Source organism: Prionailurus viverrinus, chromosome D3, assembly GCF_022837055.1.
Source record: "Prionailurus viverrinus isolate Anna chromosome D3, UM_Priviv_1.0, whole genome shotgun sequence".
Lineage (NCBI taxonomy): Eukaryota > Metazoa > Chordata > Mammalia > Carnivora > Felidae > Prionailurus > Prionailurus viverrinus.
Window position 1 is genome coordinate 93,494,189 of NC_062572.1, and position 16,692 is coordinate 93,510,880.

General features: G+C 54.0%; 1 protein-coding gene across 7 annotated transcripts in view; it reads right to left on the reverse strand.

Moving 5' to 3' along the window:
* Positions 1-16,692, reverse strand: part of MBP (myelin basic protein) — a 117,422-nt gene that overhangs the window by 60,329 nt on the left and 40,401 nt on the right. For all 7 annotated transcript variants that reach the window (XR_007145660.1, XR_007145661.1, XR_007145659.1 and 4 more), the window contains exon 3: positions 6,340-6,427. Coding sequence is in view for 4 of the 7 variants with exons in the window: in XM_047826622.1 (XP_047682578.1) it covers positions 6,340-6,427 (88 nt within the window). In the remaining 3 variants the exon portion in view is untranslated. The remainder of the gene's footprint in view (positions 1-6,339; positions 6,428-16,692) is intronic.

Genomic DNA, 16,692 nt, shown 5'->3' on the forward strand with positions numbered 1-16,692 from the left:
GGAGGGCACAGCCTGTGCAAAGGCCCCACGCTCAGGAGCAGAGAGTGGATGGGTGAGGGAGGCAGGGCCGTGCAGGAGGTGCAGCCGGAGGCCCCCGGGCCCACTGGGAGCCACAGACTGTGAGGAGGGTGGCAGGCTCTGAACAGGGAGGGGCGTGAGGGCGGGGCCTGGCTGGAAGCAGGAGCCAGGTGGGGCTCCCAGAACCACCCGGGTGAGTGCCGACGGTGGCTTGGACCGCAGTGACAGACAGGCGGGAGCTAGACAAGCCTGTGAGGGTCCTGGGGGCGTTAGAGCCGGGCGCTGTCAGCAGAGGCGCACCGGCCACACTGCTGTCCGAGCGGCAGAGGACAGGGAGGCCCAGAGTCCGGCCAGAACTGGTGCGAGGTCACCAGGCACGGGCCTCCATTCCGTCCTGCTCGCCCACTACCTTCCTCAGGAGTCCCTGTCTCCGGGAAGACAGTGCACACACCTCCACCCACCTAAGTGTAAACACTGCCCACCCAAGGGTCACACGGCATACCGACTATCGAAGGCGTGATGCATTTCGTTAGGGAGGCCAGACACTCGGGGGCAGCTGCACCCTGGTGGAGACGCCGGGTGGCGGTCCTCCCTGGTGAGCTCCACCCAGCGTGGCTCCTCTTGGACGCCCTGGACTCGTCACGACAGCCCAGGGCTCGGCCGTTAGGGCGTCAGCAGGCGCCTGAGGCTGCGGGTCCTGCCCAGAGGTCTGCGGGCCAGAGTCCTAGATACGTGGCCAAGCCATGTGTCCAGCAGCTGGGGCTGGGGGCTGGCGAGTAGAAGCAGACGTCCCAGGGGGCCTGAGCGCCCACAGTCACTGCGGGTGCCTCTGCGCTCTGCCCCACTCCCCAGCGCCCGGGAGGGCATCATGGCTGGAAATAGGTAAGCTCGGGGAGCGGGGAATTGACTTTGCTGGGGAGGCGGGCAAGGGGCGGCCTGGGAGCTGCCAGGACGCAGCAAATCTTCACAGGTGTCCACGGGTCTAAGAGACACAAGTACCATCACGGTCACCGAAACGCACAGACTAATACGTATTACGTTGTCTCACTGTTTTTGACGTATCTGTCAAATAGAAACGGAAGTGGCCTCTGTTCTCCCTGGCCCCCCCGGGGCTAAGCCATTGTGCCCTCCGTGGGGCTCAGAGCAGGGCCAGGAGCCACTAACCTTTGTGGCCTTTGAGCCTCTAACCGTCCTGGCAGTCAGGCCCTCGTCTCTACAACGAGGGGTCAGACAAGGCGATTTCCAATGTTCCCTCAAGTTCTCGACACGTGGTTTTGACTCTACGGTTTATATCTGCCCCCAAAGACACACTCAGGACTGATTCTGTCCCTGGTGCACAAGAATAAGAGGGCTCAGGCAGCCACGGAGCCACAGGTAGCAACAAAAGCCAGCAGCCGGCGTTCCAAGAGTGGGTGGTGCAACAGCCGTTCTCGGAGGGCACCGAGGACCGCCCCAGACAGACAGTTAATGAGGGGTCCCCAGGAAGACACAGAGCTATTACTGAGCTGACCCAGAACCCTCTATCAGTAAGGACCACAACCTACTAGTTTTGTAGCTTAATCTACGAATCAGGATCGATTCAACGCAAAGATTCCTCGACAAAGCATCTCAAAAAGCTTTGCTCATGGAAAGGCCTTGGAAACCACAAAAAGCAACGATTGTTTTAACGCTACGTGAAAGCACTCAGGGAACGTATCTTTCTGTCTGCGGCACAGCGTTGCTCCTCCTGGTCCTGCTCTTATGGACACTTCCCACCAGGAGGGACACCCCCACCCCGCCCGGGTCCCTGGAGGCATGTGAGGGGGCCACGCGGGAGACCCACAAGGCAAGGTCACCAGGAGGACGCGTGCATCACGCCGAGCGCCCGGGCACGAGGAAGCTCGTTACCCAGTTTATTTCAATTTGCCTGCGCAACTAACCAGTGCATTCGCCGGACAAGAACCCCAGGGTTGTTGACGACCACAGGGTTATCTGAGACAACAACTTAAACAGGAGGGAAATTCTTACAGCTGGCTCAACAGAGCTGCGCATCCTTTGAGGAAGGCAAGGAGCCTTGGTTCTGCCGGTAGGGCTGACGGTCCCGGTGGCAGACGGGAGCGTCAGACACGTGCACGTTCCCCAGCTGGTTCCTAAGCTACGGGCACGTCTGCTGTCCCCCCTGCCTGCCTGGGGGGGAACCAAGACACAAGATGAGCACACGGGCAGAGATCGCACAGCTAACAGGTGGTGCGGCCGCATTTCCTCCCACGTTAACGGGAGAAATTAAAAAAAAACAAACGGACTGGGTCTCACTTTCCATTTGGGCATCTGGGAATCTCCGGGTTCAATGAGAAGTCCAGCTATGAGCAACTGCTGTAGGGCAGACCCATGGTCTTACTTTAGTCGACCTCCACTCTGCGCTTTTTATATTGTATTGTTGCCTGGTGCGTGAGCCAACTCAAGCTTTGTAGCATGAAGATACACATATACACACACACGTATCTATACTTCAGAAACGTGTATACACTTCAGTGTTTCTAGTAGGACTACTTTTTGGCTTCGCCCTAAACATGGCTCATTGTATCTCCATCATTTGAGCACCAAGGTGCTGGTGGGTCTGCACAGGGGTCCACACTCAGCCACGCGAGGGGTCCTGCAGGCGATGTTCTCGGGACCCCGACACGCTGCACAGGTGCGCCCGCATCTCCCTGACGTGCTGGGGCCGCATCGCTTCTGCTTGGACTTTTGAGATGCGGGTCGCGTCCGGAAGGAACCACGGTTGTCTGGGAAGAGCAGGGGTGCCCTCTTTTGGGGATTTTGCTCCTTTGTCACTATAACTGAGGGAGACCCAAGGCGTCTGCTCGTGGCAACTGCATTGTTCCAGCCCGTGTTTCAGTCCTGGGACTGGTGAACTCTGGAGGGAGGGGTGGAGGTACGTGTTCCTTGCTGACTGGGCTTCAGATGACAAGGACCACGTATGACACGTGTGGGTGTGTGGTTCAAAAAAAGCTCAAAAACAGGCCTACCACAAAACAACCTGGTTCCCCAAAGCTCAGACAACACAGGGTTCCCTAGGCTACCGTGTTTCCTTCCTCTTCGGGTAACTAGGCAAACAGTCCTGAAGTATAACCACACACTGTCATAAAAAAACACTACAGAAAGGGATTTATACGTGTGCTCTGATGAGTTATTTACTTAGGTCAACAGCAATCCTTCATTCGGATTTTCCCTTGAAATGGAAAAGTCAATACAAATCTTTGGTGCATCGCTGTGTAGATGACCAGCCGTGGCCTTCCCAGAGGTGGGGGCTAACTGTGCCCTTGGTGATTCTGAGTGTGTGGCGTGCAGGCCGGCAGCTTAGGGCACCTGCACCACGGTCAGCGTAAACCTCTCTCGGCCCCTCTAGTCCCGTCCTCCACGCGGGGCTCCTACCGGCCACGGCACGACAGTCTTTTGTCCTGACATTCACAGAGACCTTGAGTACATCCTGCAGGAGCGTGTCAGGTCAGGGATAAGGACCATTCTTCTGACACGCGGACAACACGATCATTAGGAGCCTGGAGATTACCGCTAAACGGATGCCGCTGACTCAGGGCTCACAGAGCATCGCTAAAGCATGGCTTTTTATCGTACTTGGGAAACTTCTGCACTATTTTATCGTACTTTCCAGCCAGGAAAAGTGGGAGACGGCTGCCGATTTCATTTGGAGTGACATTTGTACAACACTTTGTAATTCATTTAAAATTTTTTTTAATGCTTATTTATTTTTGAGACAGAGAGAGAGAGAGAGAGCACACGTGAGCAAGTGGGGGAGGGGCAGAGAGAGGGAGACACAGACTCTGAAGAGGCTCCAGGCTCTGAGCTGTCAGCACAGAGCCTGAGGTGGGGCTTGAACTCACAAACCGTGAGATCATGGCCTGAGCCGAAGTCGGACGCTTTCCGGGTGCCCTGAACACTTTGTAATTTAGAATGAGTTCTCATATGTATTTCCTGAGATTATACAGTCAAGACCGGGAGCCAAGATCACGTTTGCTTCTCTTTTCCCTGTCACTCTGCCCCTCCAGCCTGGGGTTCCTTTGCATTTCAGGAAAGCGCTAGGACGGGTTACGGGTGGGAGACTCTCGTAAGTCAAAAGCAGGGGCCCAGCCGCTCTGCGGGGCCGCCTTGTCTGCGTCTTCAGGCTTGCTGAGCACAGAACAGTGGGAGCCAGCAGGCCCCTGGGCCGTCCTTACTCAAGGTCAGAGGGCGGGCTCCCCGCGCTTCCCTCTGCGGTGACTCGGCCTGGGTCCGGTGTGAGCCGCACGTGCCGAGGTGATGATTCGGGAGCTGCTTCCTGACCACGTGAGGGTGGCTGTCGACCCCACATCCGTAAGCGTCTCCAGGGCTCTAGGCCCCAGAAGTCACGGTAAACACAAGAGGCGGAGGGGGCCTGTGTCATTATTCTTCCCACCGGGAGACAAATCTAAGTTTGTCACATGACTGAAACGGCAGCATCTCTGCTGGTTTTCACCGTCAACTGTAGGCAGCCATTGTCCAAGGTGTCCCTCTGGGACCACTGTCCAAACCCTCCCTCTGGGACCACTGTTCTGAAAACAACCAGGGGAACAATGAGGAAGGTGGTGGTTGCTTTAAAGATAAGTAAGCTTCGGGGCGCCTGGGTGGCTCACTTGGGGGTCCGACTCTTGGTGTTGGCTCAGGTGATGATCTCACAGTTCGTGGTTTCGAGCCCCATGTTGGGTTCTGTGCTGACAGCGTGGAGCCTGCTCGGAATTCTGTCTCTCCCTCCCTCTCTCTGCCCCTCCCCCCACCACTCTGTCTCTCTCAAAAATAAGTAAATAAGCTTTAAAAAATAAAAACAAGTAAGCTTAGCCAAATCATTCTAAAAGGTATTCTTATCATATAGAAAGCTTAAATTTGGACATTTTTACTCTGTCATTTTCTTTTACGTGTGTATATACATATGCAGTTGGAATACAGGAGGAGAGAGAGAGTCGAGAGAAACCTTTGTGTTAGAGGTTCAGAGACGGACTTATTCTCGAAATCGTCGACGCTCGGACATTCCCTTCAAATCTGCAGACTGCCTTCCCTCTGCATTCAGAACACCTGTGGGGGGCGCCTCGCTCGAGAGCGGCCTCTAAGGCCTGGAGACCCCACCTGGAAGGCAGCGGACTATGCCCCTCCGCCCAATTCCCGTGAAAATCGACGCGCAACACGTGCAACCAGGCGGGTATTGATTCCTGTGGCAGTATCTGACTGGTTTCCGTTAAACGAATCTTCCTGGTTTTCCGTCTCTGGGCCTCTGGGTTGTGCCGGTTTTCATTACAGTTTAAGACACCGAGCAAATGGGCCGTGGGACTTGTGTAATCATGAGCGCTTACTCAGGGCAGGATCACAGGAACAGAAGGGATTTTTGAAAAAGAACAAGCAAATCAGGAACAAAAAAATTGGGGTGGCTTTTCCTGCCCGAGAATCAAACGACAAAGAAGCCCTTTCCGTAAGTAAGCAGCGGCCAGGCCAGGGAACGTGGCGAGAGGCTGTCGGCCGGGAGCACCACGATGAGCAGGTGCAGGGGGCGCTTACTTCTGTAGCCAGAAAACCGCTCTCCTCCCCTCCCCTCTACCCTGCGCCCTCAGGGTCCTGGCCGGTCCCCTGCTGCCCCCTTGTCCCCACCTCTTTGGGAATTCTTGGAGAAGAGAACACAGTAAGGCCCCTGGGCAGATCTGCTTGGCCGTGTGATCTTGGGGGCATCACCGTGGTCACATGGGAAAGGGGAGTTTTTTCCATGTAAAATCAGATGAGAACTCGTTTATTCTCGGGGGGGGGGGGGTGGGCACAGCAATGGAAATGAACAATGTATATAACGGCGACGTGTGTCAGCTGGGCTCCACAAAATGTACACTTTTATAGAAAACGGTTATTTTCCAACGCCTCCTGAGTCATTCCTTGTGGTTGAACTATCTGGGCTTTGGGACCGTTTCACTTCCCTGCTAGATATTTTTCACCATTAGGTTTTCCACCCCCAATTGGTCCAACAGATGATGAGAGAAATATTGTATAGTGAGGATACACGTGGGACGTCTCTGGCCTCTGTGTACAGACAGGCACACAACACAAGAACCCGAAGGGGACGGGCCCCCAGGGCGGTCACGTTGTTGGGGAGAAGAGACAGCAGGTGGCTAATGAAGGGGACTTACCTCCACGTTTCTAGGGGTCTGCAGTTTTAATACTGAGAACAGAGCCATGGATTACTCATGTAACGATAAAATTAAAACCATCCCTCAATGAGTGCACGTGCACACAGATGTCACACGAAGCCACATCTACAAGTTCCGTGTCACCTACCGAACACGTCACTGTCTTCCGAGGCCTCCCGGGAAAGGTAGTGGGGGTTCCTCCTCTTGCTAGATTCTCCTGTGCTCGTGTCTGCATCCTGGGAACAAAACAAAACGGACAACACCCTTTCTTAAGATGCAGTGTTTCACCTGGGTGCCTGGGGGGCTCAGTGGGTTAAGCATCTGACTTCAGCTCAGGTCGTGATCTCATGGCTAGTGAGTTCGAGCCCCGCATCGGGCTGTGCTGACAGCTCAGGGCCCGGAGCCTGCTGCGGATTCCGTGTCCCCCTCTCTCTCTGCTCCTCCCCCGCTCGTGCTCTGTCTCTCTCAAAAATAAAAATAAATAAACATTAAAAAAAAAAAGATGCAGTGTTCTATCAACAAGCTAGTCGTAATACATTTTTCTTCTTGTAAACTTTGTGGCAAGATAATTAGCTCAGGGTGGGTTTTCTGCAAAGGATTCTGGATTCCGGCCTGTTTTCTCTGCCCGGGCTTGCAAGCATTCTCTTGTTCCAGGGGATAGATTTTCACACAAAGGAAATTGCATATCACCTCGGATAAAATAAATCAGCTACACATCACGGCCTGCGCTCCGGAAGCCGGCCCAGTGGCTGTCTGGGTTGCAGGAAAGGATGGATGCCAAACCTGACTTTCTTGAATTCCAACTCTGGCCTCCTGGAAGCCAGGCAGGGCAGCCTTGGTGGGAGGCCGGGCAGAGACCTCCCCTCTGCTCCTTCCTGGGGCCCTAACGGCAGCACCAGAGTGCACATTCTTTTTGACTTTAAGATTTTAAGGGCATAGAGTAGATATGGTTTAGCTTCTGTTCTTTGCAGTCAGTCGGGAAGGCTCGCATAGACGCCCCTGCAAAGGACCCTGACAAGCACAGCGGGAGGGCCTGCTCTCCCCTCCCCGCCACATCTCCCCCTGCCCCACCACCCCTGGCAGGGGCGGCCGGCCTTTCCTGTGCTCCTTTAGAAGAGCCTCTGCATGGTGCCCGGCGCGGCCTGACCTACCTCTGCGGCCAGAGCACGGCCCCGACCTGAGCCATTGCCACGAAGGCCACCATTGCCGGTGACCGTTCACCTGGTTTGCACTTTTCCCGGTTACGAGCAGCGCCCGTGAGCTGGGGTTGCTGACTCACGGGCCACAAGCCCAGGGTTCGTTCCCGGACTCTGCCCCCGCGGCTCGAGGCTCCCGCGGCCGCACTCCGGCCTCCACCCTTGCTCTGTATCACTTTGTCCCAGGCCGCTCTCATTTCCTGAGGTTCCAGCTAGGACTTTTTCCTATTTTACGTTCTTTTCCTCGTAAAGAGAGGAGAAACAGTGACCAGGGCAGCGGGCTCCAGAGCCACACTGCCTGGGTGTATACTCTGGCTTGGCTCTTATTTACTGGCTGTGTGACCTGGGACAAGTCACTTAACCTCTCTGGGCTTCAGTTTCCTTTTCTATAAAAGAGAGGAAATACTGATACTGCTTATCGTGCTGGTAATCGGGGTTAATAAAGTTAATATTTGTAAGTGCTTTCAACACACCTGGCACACAGAACCTGTAAAATGATGTTTGTTAAATAAAAGGGAAACTCTGAAAAAAAAAGTGAACACCCTCCCCTCTGTGTCAGCTCTGGCTCTTGGCTGCCCCTCCCCCAGCTCTGTTCCCAAGCTTTGTCTTACAGCCTGTGGGCCTCACCTGCCCGGCTTTCCCCCCTCCGCTTCTCCCATGCTCTGGCAGATCTCTGGGGGGCCTAGAGAGCGGGCACGTGGCCCCGAGGCTGGGCACCAGCCCTGCAGAAGCTTCTGGGGCCGGCTGGACCGGCGTCACCTCCGGGCACTGCCAGCAGTGTGCTCCCCTGGGCCAGGTGGGCAGGAGGCGGGGAGAGAGACGCCCTTTGGGACGCCAACGTGCCCAGCTAATCTGACCCAGGAAGTCCCGCCCCTCCGTCCCCCTCCTTCCCAGGTTCCGGGCTCTACTTGGGTCTGCATTGCAGCAAAACCCATCCTAATACGAGTCTTCTCGTGAGGAGGCCATAAGTGACTGTCCTGTCAAGTGATTCAGACCAGGACGGATTCACAGTCAGGGAGCCGCACAGGCAGGCAGCCAGCAGGTGGGAGAGGAGGTGAGGGCCCAGGCTGGAGGTGACCTCCGTGGCCTTGGGGAGGTGGAGGCCAGCCCTCTGGAGTTCACACCTGTGCTCCCCACCACTGCCCCAGGTCCCTCCGGAAGGCCCTAGCCCAAACAAGGGTAGGGTTCCCACTCCTACGTCAGCATGGGGTCTCCTCTCCCACACCGGCGTGGGGTCTCCACTCCCCATGGGGAAGACAGGGGCAGACGGATGGGTGAGATCCCACTGGCCAACATCTAGAACCCGGTTCCTACAATTAAATGATGTCCAATGTTATACATATAAAAAAGGCTTATTGTTAATTAACACCCAGAACACGGAGGAGGGAGAAGTTTGCTTTCATTTTCACAGTGAAGCTGATGTTACCAGCTGGGTTTTTTTAGTTTTTTTTTTTAACGTTTATTTTTGAGACAGAGAGAGACAGAGCATGAACGGGGGAGGGTCAGAGAGAGAGAGGGAGACACAGAATCCGAAACAGGCTCCAGGCTCTGAGCGGTCAGCACAGAGCCCGACGCGGGGCTGGAACTCACGGACCGCGAGATCATGACCTGAGCCGAAGTCGGCCGCTTAACCGACTGAGCCACCCAGGTGCCCCACCAGCTGGTTAATACGCTAAATTGGGGTTTCCCAGACTGAGATCTAACAGTCTCATAAAATCACTATTTAACAGCACACAGTCGTGGTCAAACTCACTGGTAATTGAAAAGATACAAAGCAAGACAAGAACGAGAGAGTGTTTTCTAACATCCTGACGTATTCTCGACTCGACAAAGTTGAGAAAAAAGTACTTTGCAGCCTTGTTGGGGATGCAGTGACACAGGAGCCCTCTGGGAGCTGGATAAACATTCACAGCAGGTTCTGTGACACCAACAATAACAAAACCAAGCTGTCCCTCCCCTGGATCAGGCTCTCGCCTCCTGCCCTCAGGGTCCAGGAGGGTCAGAGTGTCTGGGAGGGAGGACCTGACCGGGCTCAGCCCCACCCCTAGTGGCTTCCTCCTCCTGCCCTCAGCCTTCCTCCCCCTCCCCCCCCTCCCTCTCTTCCTGCCCTCCTCCCCACACCCTTCCCCTCCCACAAGGGCAGGTCTGAACTCCTCTCCCCGGTAGACTTGGCCACCGCTCCCCCCCACCCCACCCCCGCCCCTGTAGGCTCACTCCTCTCTCCCCCAACCAGGCTGTAAACTGTTGGACGAGAGGGACCTCGCCTTACAAACCCTTCTGTCCCCAGACCTCGCCAGCGTCTGGCACCCAGCAAGTGCCGGGGAGAAAACTATTTGGCTGTTATATTTACAAAGCTTTTGGCGGCAGAGGAAGCCCAAGGTGGCTCAATGGGCGTTTTCTCATATCTACCTATTTGCTCAGAGGAGAGTAAAACTTGGGTGGGCAAGCACTTCTCGATAGGTCCGTTCGCCAGCCGTGAATCCAGTCTCGTGTCTTTGTTTCACGTCGCGCTTTGAGGCTGACAGCAATGTCGTCTTCTTTGCCAAGCACGCGATACCCATCACTGGAGAAGTCATCGATCGAATACAATTTAGCTGCCGTGTTCCTTCATCGCGGGTGCATCTTCTCACGCTTTCACATTTAGATCAAGAAGCCCCATACGGCCAGCAGCGTCTTCGACTTAGAACCGAGGACTCCTTCCTTCTGGGAGGCTTGGAGTCTCAGGGATGAGGGCACTTCGGGGTCAGGGTCAAAGCTCGGTATCGAAAGCGAACCACTCTGCCCTCAGTGACTGCAGCTGGATGATAGGGTCACACAGCCTCCCTATCTCCGCTGCTGGGGTCGGCGCGGCCGGACGCGGTGGTGAAGAGATAGCTGGTGTCCTCAGCCCGTGCCCGGTGCAGGCCTCCCTGCTGCAGCATCAGAACGGGCACCGTCTGCTCCTTCAAGGGGCCACAGGGGGAGGCGGGGCAGAGTCCCGATGACAGACGGGACCCCGAACCTCACCCACCTCCTCCGGTCATAATGCGTCATAACTCCACGCGCTGTGCAGGACGCTGTGCGCAAAGTCCACGCGCACGGCCTGGGAAATCTACTCGCTGACTTCTGTCCCAACAAAGAGTTACTTTCTGAGACCTGATGCTGTTGCTTTACCGCGAACATAAAATATATCCTTACGAAGAACACACTTCCAACAAGCGAAACGTCCACCAGCAAAACACACACCATCAAGATGGTGTGGGTCAAACGTAAGGGAATCTTCACGATAAAGAAAGTAAGTAGCAGACATAAAACACTCAGATACACAAAGAGGGTCGGTGCCGACGAGACCCGCGACCCAGGGTGTCACTGTCCCAACGTGTCCTCATTCTCAAATCGTGTCTGTGACTGCACGTGTCTAAATGTGTTTCAAGCAGTCATGGTTCCTTGATACTATTTGTACCAATTTTCATTTCCATCAGCCTAAATATGAGAGAGGTGACCGATGTAAGAATTCACTTACTTTTCCATATTAATTTTAGGGGTAAACACAATAAGGCAAAAGTCTCATAATTACAAATGCTGATTTAACAATATTTTTACAATTTTTTAAACGTTTATTTATTATTGAGAGACAGAGCATGGACAGGGGAGGGGCAGAGAAAGAGGGAGACGCAGAATCCGAAGCAGGCTCCAGGCTCCGAGCTGTCACCACAGAGCCCGACGTGGGGCTGCAACTCACAAACCGTGAGATCATGACCTGAACCAAAGTCAGATCCTTAACCGACTGAGCCACCCAGGCGCCCCTAAAAATATTTTAAAATATTGAGGCACCTGGGGGGCTCAGTTGAGTGTCCGACTCTTGATTTCAGCTCAGGTCATGATCCTGGGGTCGTGGGATCAAGCCTTGCACTGGGCTCCCAGCTGAGCATGAAGCCTGCTCAAGATTCTCTCTCTCCTTCTCCCTCTGTCCCTCCCCCCCAACTCACGTGCTCTCTCCCAAATAAAAAAAACTAAAAATATTTCTAAATGCAGATGAGACTTATTTTTCAACACGGATACAACACTCGTGATAAATTAAGCAATTTACCGCATCCCTGGTCTGTATGTTTTCACTCAACAGTCTTCATCCAAGTGGGATTAAAACCCCCCTCTTAACCAACGGGTTCTCTGCGCACTGAACGACGCCCCTGAGGGACAGGTGCACTGAAGCCCTGCCCAGTGTCTGGCCCCCTCCCGTCCTTGTTCAGAAGAGAAGCGAGGCCCTGTCTGCTCCGGGCACTGTCATCCTAGGGGCCCCGGGTCCCTCGTCTGTGCTGTTGGACACAAGCTGAGCAGACAGCGTTTCTCGTCTTTTCTGGTTCTGGGCACCGTCCTGAATGGGAACCCCGGGACGGAATCTACTGTAGCATTAGAAGTGTCTCAAAGTTCGCTTTCAGTGTAAGTGTGGGTATTTGATGCATTTCCTAAAGAAACACTGACTTTCAAAGGAGACCTGTTGAGGGGACCAGGAGTCACGTACTCACCTACAGGGAAAGGTGCGGTGTGTGCATTCGGTGCTTGGGGGACATGCTGTGTGTGCGGTCGCCTGGGGGACGTGCTTTGTGTGGTCACCTGGGGGACGTGTGGTGTGTGCGGTCACTGCTTGGGGGACGCTCCACCAAAGCCAGGCGAAGCGTCCGTGCTCAGGGAAGAGCTGGTTCCTCCAGATTTGACAGAGATCTAATCAGGTCAAACCAAAGACCCGCATCTGGCCCTCAACCAGCCTCAGGGAGGGCGCCTCAGGGGTCCACATGCCTGTGTGCAGTCTGAGTCCATCCTTGGATGTTAAAAAAAAATATTCAAACAGGAATGAGGGCTCCTGCAGATCAGCTATGAAGAGGTCATACTGCCGTGAGTGGGTCCCTAAGCCACGATGGGTGTCTTCATAAGAGGCAATTCAGACACACAGACACAGACACACAGGGAGGGGGCCGTGAGCCAACAGGGGGATATGTCCCCAGCCAAGGACTGCTGGAAACCACCGGATTCTAGGACAGAGGCTGGAACGCAGCTGCCATGAGAACCTCCCGAAGAGCCATCCCTGCCGACTCCTGGGTTCTGGACTTCTGGTCTCCAACAGTGTGAGAGACGAAATTCCTGGTGTTTTTTAGCACCGGTTTGCAGACCTTTGTCGCAGAAGCATCAGGAAATGAACACAAGTCCCTCTATGTCCCTCTATATGTAGCACCAATAGCTCTGGATGTCAACATGAATAGTGAAACAGAGAAAGGCACTGTTTTTGGCACTAAGGAATTTCTAGTGCTTTTTTTGGCATTAAGGAATTTCTAGTCTCCTAACCTACTTACAAACCAGAGAACGTTCTCATTTTTGTTGTGTGAATAAAACATTAAAAAAACCAACAAAACACAAAAACCTCACCTGGCCTCGACTTCTAAACTTTAAGCATCAAAGTGTTCCTCGCGGGCCAGTGTGGGTCCTGCACTAGGGTCGGTGTGAGGAGAGAGGGACCTGGGAATTCATAGGGTTCGCCTTGGTACCCAGGAAGTACGATTCAGGGCCGCCTCCATGAGGACCAAGCGGAACAACAAAGGATAAAATTGAGTCAAACCTACCAAAGCTGCAAACAAACCAAAACACTGGTAAAAGGCATCCGGGGTTAATTATTTTAGGCCCTGGTCTGTTCAGCCACTTGTAACTTTGTACCCATCTTGTCCAGTCATTTCCCAGCGACCTAACCCACCGTCCAGGGACCCCAGCCATCCTAAGAGATTTTCTTAAAGTGTAGCTATTTACACATACACGGAATTGTAAGTATAAAATGCGTTTAATCAGCCTTGAGTTTTTGAAAGGCTGATGGTCTGGAAGCAACAATTTTAGGAGGAATGGCCCAGAAGATAAGTTTCTTTTATTTATTTATTTATTTATTTATTTATTTATTTATTTTTCAACGTTTATTTATTTTTGGGACAGAGAGAGACAGAGCATGAACGGGGGAGGGGCAGAGAGAGGGAGACACAGAATCGGAAACAGGTTCCAGGCTCTGAGCCATCAGCCCAGAGCCTGACGTGGGGCTCGAACTCACGGACCGCGAGATCGTGACCTGGCTGAAGTCGGACGCTTAACCGACTGCGCCACCCAGGCGCCCCCCAGAAGATAAGTTTCTAATCACCATAGCAACATCCGGAAAAAAAAAAATTAAAAAGTCTCTGAGAGAGGGCAACCCTGGAGTCACAGTTTTAAAAAAATTATACAATTTCCAAATTTCTGATTCAAACCAAAAAACAGGCATCAGGAGAGGAAAGATGTTGAAAGATATTAAAAGTGATATTTTAAACCACAAGACCATTTTAAACTGTTGGACTCGGAGGCGTGACCCACCACGGGCTGCTTTAAAAAAGAAAAAAAGAAGTGATTTTGACAAGTCTGCAATACCTTAGAAGAAGATGACATTTCATGTGATTTCATAAAACTCGAGTTGGGATTCACAGGCTTAGACGCAGGGAGTTGGGTCTGGTTTGAGTTCCCTGACTAGGTTCCCATTCAGTCACTCACTGACTGGTTCCCACCCAAACGTGCTGGGAGCTGGGGCTGGGACAAGACAAGAGGGCTTTCTGGAGGAGTTCAGAGTGCAGTAAACAAAGCGGACACGTCAGAAATGAAATCGGAAAACGAGCCAGCCAGCGTTCAGTCGAACCAAGCGCGGGGTATGCAAGCTTGACTCCACCCCCGGGTGTATTTGCTGTAGGAACCACACCACACCTACTTTTCTGAGACCCCCCAGAAGAAAAATGACACAGCGATTTGTTGTTTTTATAATGCAAACGATGTTCAGCACGACAAGTGTAGAAGATCGGTTCATAAGATAGAAATTTTTGCATTCTCTACTTTTCTGGAAAGAACTGACACCGGGTTAGTGTTGAAGGCTGTGAAAAACCTGAAATCTTACTTCTATGCAGGCTGCAGGCTGATGAGCTGGCCTGCCGGTGTCATGGGTGCTGACGAAAGACAGGAGACTCCTGGATCAGAGACCACAGATGGCTTATTACCCACAGCAGTCCTAGAACCTCATCATCTGGGCACTCGGTTCCTACAGGTTCCTACGGGCCCATGGGGACCAAGCCCCGGTTCTTACAGGTCAGTGGGCACGGACCCGATGTGCGGGGTTGTGCTGTTGGAAGAAGGATCTTGGCTTAGGGACCCCGAATCCTGTACAAGAGACAGTATGTTTGCCCCGCCCCCCCCCCCCCCCCCCCATCCTGAGGCTTTGCCTGCAGGATGTGTAGAATACAAGAGACGCTGGGGTGTCCTCCTAAGAGCTGGTTGCAGAACAGGCGGCCTCCCGAACGTCGGCCACGTGATGGCGCATTCTCTTGGCATTGACCGCTTCACGGTCACACCCAACCTGACATGTTTCCTTCTCCAGCTCAAAGTTCTCCAGGGCAGCTGTGCTCAGCCGAGTTCAGAGGAGACAGAGGGAGGCAAGACTTCTACAGTTGGGAGGAATCCAGAGGCCGCCCAACCGGCCCATTTTACTACTGAGGTCACTGAAGCCAAGAGAGGTTCCGATGATGTGTGCTCACACACCAGCCTCTCAGGTCAGAGCCCAGACGGAAACCTCGAGGCAGATGTGCAGAAAGGGCGTTTCTGGTCTGGACAGAGGCGTGGGGAAGGTGTCGGGGGGAGGCAGAGCATTCCTGATGGGGGGGGGGGTTACGGCTCATGTCAACAGCGTGCCTCATGTGGCCCAGACAGCCCCAGACAGCCTCACGCGGCCAGGGGCCGCACCTGGGGCTGGGATGGCTCCACCGCCCAGCCTGCCCAAATCTTGTGCACCCCGAGGCAGGGAAGGCTCCTGGCCCTGCCCGGGCTTCCTAGGACCTGCCCAGGACACGCCTGGTTCAGCAACCCCCCCATCCACCAAGCCCCCAGGAAGGCGGCTCGGTGAGCCAAGAGGAGTTGGCCCCACGGAGCGGGCCTGCCGGAGCCGGGGAGGCGATGAGGGGAGAGTCACAGAGCACCGGCCGTCATCTCCCCCGACGTGAGCCTCCGAAGGACCCTCATGCTTCCCAGCTCCAGGCTCCAGAGTCAGCGAAGAGACAGAACACGGTCCCCACGTGCTCAGAGCGGGGGATGAGGAGCTGTGGACGGAGGTCACAGGGCCAAGCACTCGTCAGGTGGGAAGAGCAGCCACCCCGACCCCACACCACCGGCAGGTGACGCGGGCTCCCAGGAGGGGAGGGCTGCTGGGGACCCGGCCCCGGAGGGCGCGGGGCAGGGTGACGATTCCCCGGCCGTGGCTTGGGCGGCACGGGCACCGGGGACGCGAAGGCCAGGCTGCCGGCACGTTTGTACGGAGAACTGTGGACGCTAAGGGAAACTCGCTCCCTTTTATTTTATTCAAGAGGCAAAACATTCTTTTATGCTCGGAATGAGTCCAGGCCCTATACGGGCTGGCTGTGTACACGCCGAAGGCCTACAGCTCCGTCCTTAGGTTGCATCCCAAAGATGCACGTGCCGCCGAAGCAGAGGAGAAGCCACGGCCAAGGTCTGTCTGGCCGACGCGGTCTGGGGCTGAGCTGCTCTTCATGGGCTAGGGCGGAGCGAGGGTCAAATCACCGCTATTTTATGTGCATGGAAACATCCTCCTGTATGTTCCTGTTATTTAAATGTGGTGATGAACCTTGTCTGAAACCCTGGAAGTAAAAATTCCTGAGTATGATTGTGTGTGTGTGTGTGTGTGTGTGTGTGTGTGCCTGTGTTGGGTGTATAATAGAAATAGTTCTTACAACTTTGCATTCATTACTCCGCAATTTTGGTTTGTTTCTTAAAAACGAAGGATCAGGGGCGCCTGGGTGGCTCAGTCGGTTAAGCGTCCGACTTCGGCTCAGGTCATGATCTCGCGGTCTGTGGGTTCGAGCCCCGCGTCGGGCTCTGTGCTGACCGCTCGGAGCCTGGAGCCCGTTTCAGATTCTGTGTCTCCCTCTTTCTCTGACCCTCCCCATTCATGCTCTCTCTCTCTCTGTCTCAAAAATAAATACATGTTAAAAAAAAAACCCAAAAAACGAAGGATCGTACTGACTCCTGCTCTAGGCTGGGTCTGGAGAAGCAGCAGAAGAAACTAGAAAAACATTGGAAGCTCTTAGGATCGAAGTAAAGAATTTGAAGCAAAGTGAAAGCCAGACTCATGGCTCATGTCTACGGCGTGTCTTCCTTATTGCAGACTCAGAATGCACGTATTAGTGCAAAAGGGCAGGCCTCCGACAGTCTAGACAACGGCTTCTCGGTGTGGTGTTACTGACACCGTGGGCTGGATGAGTGTTGGC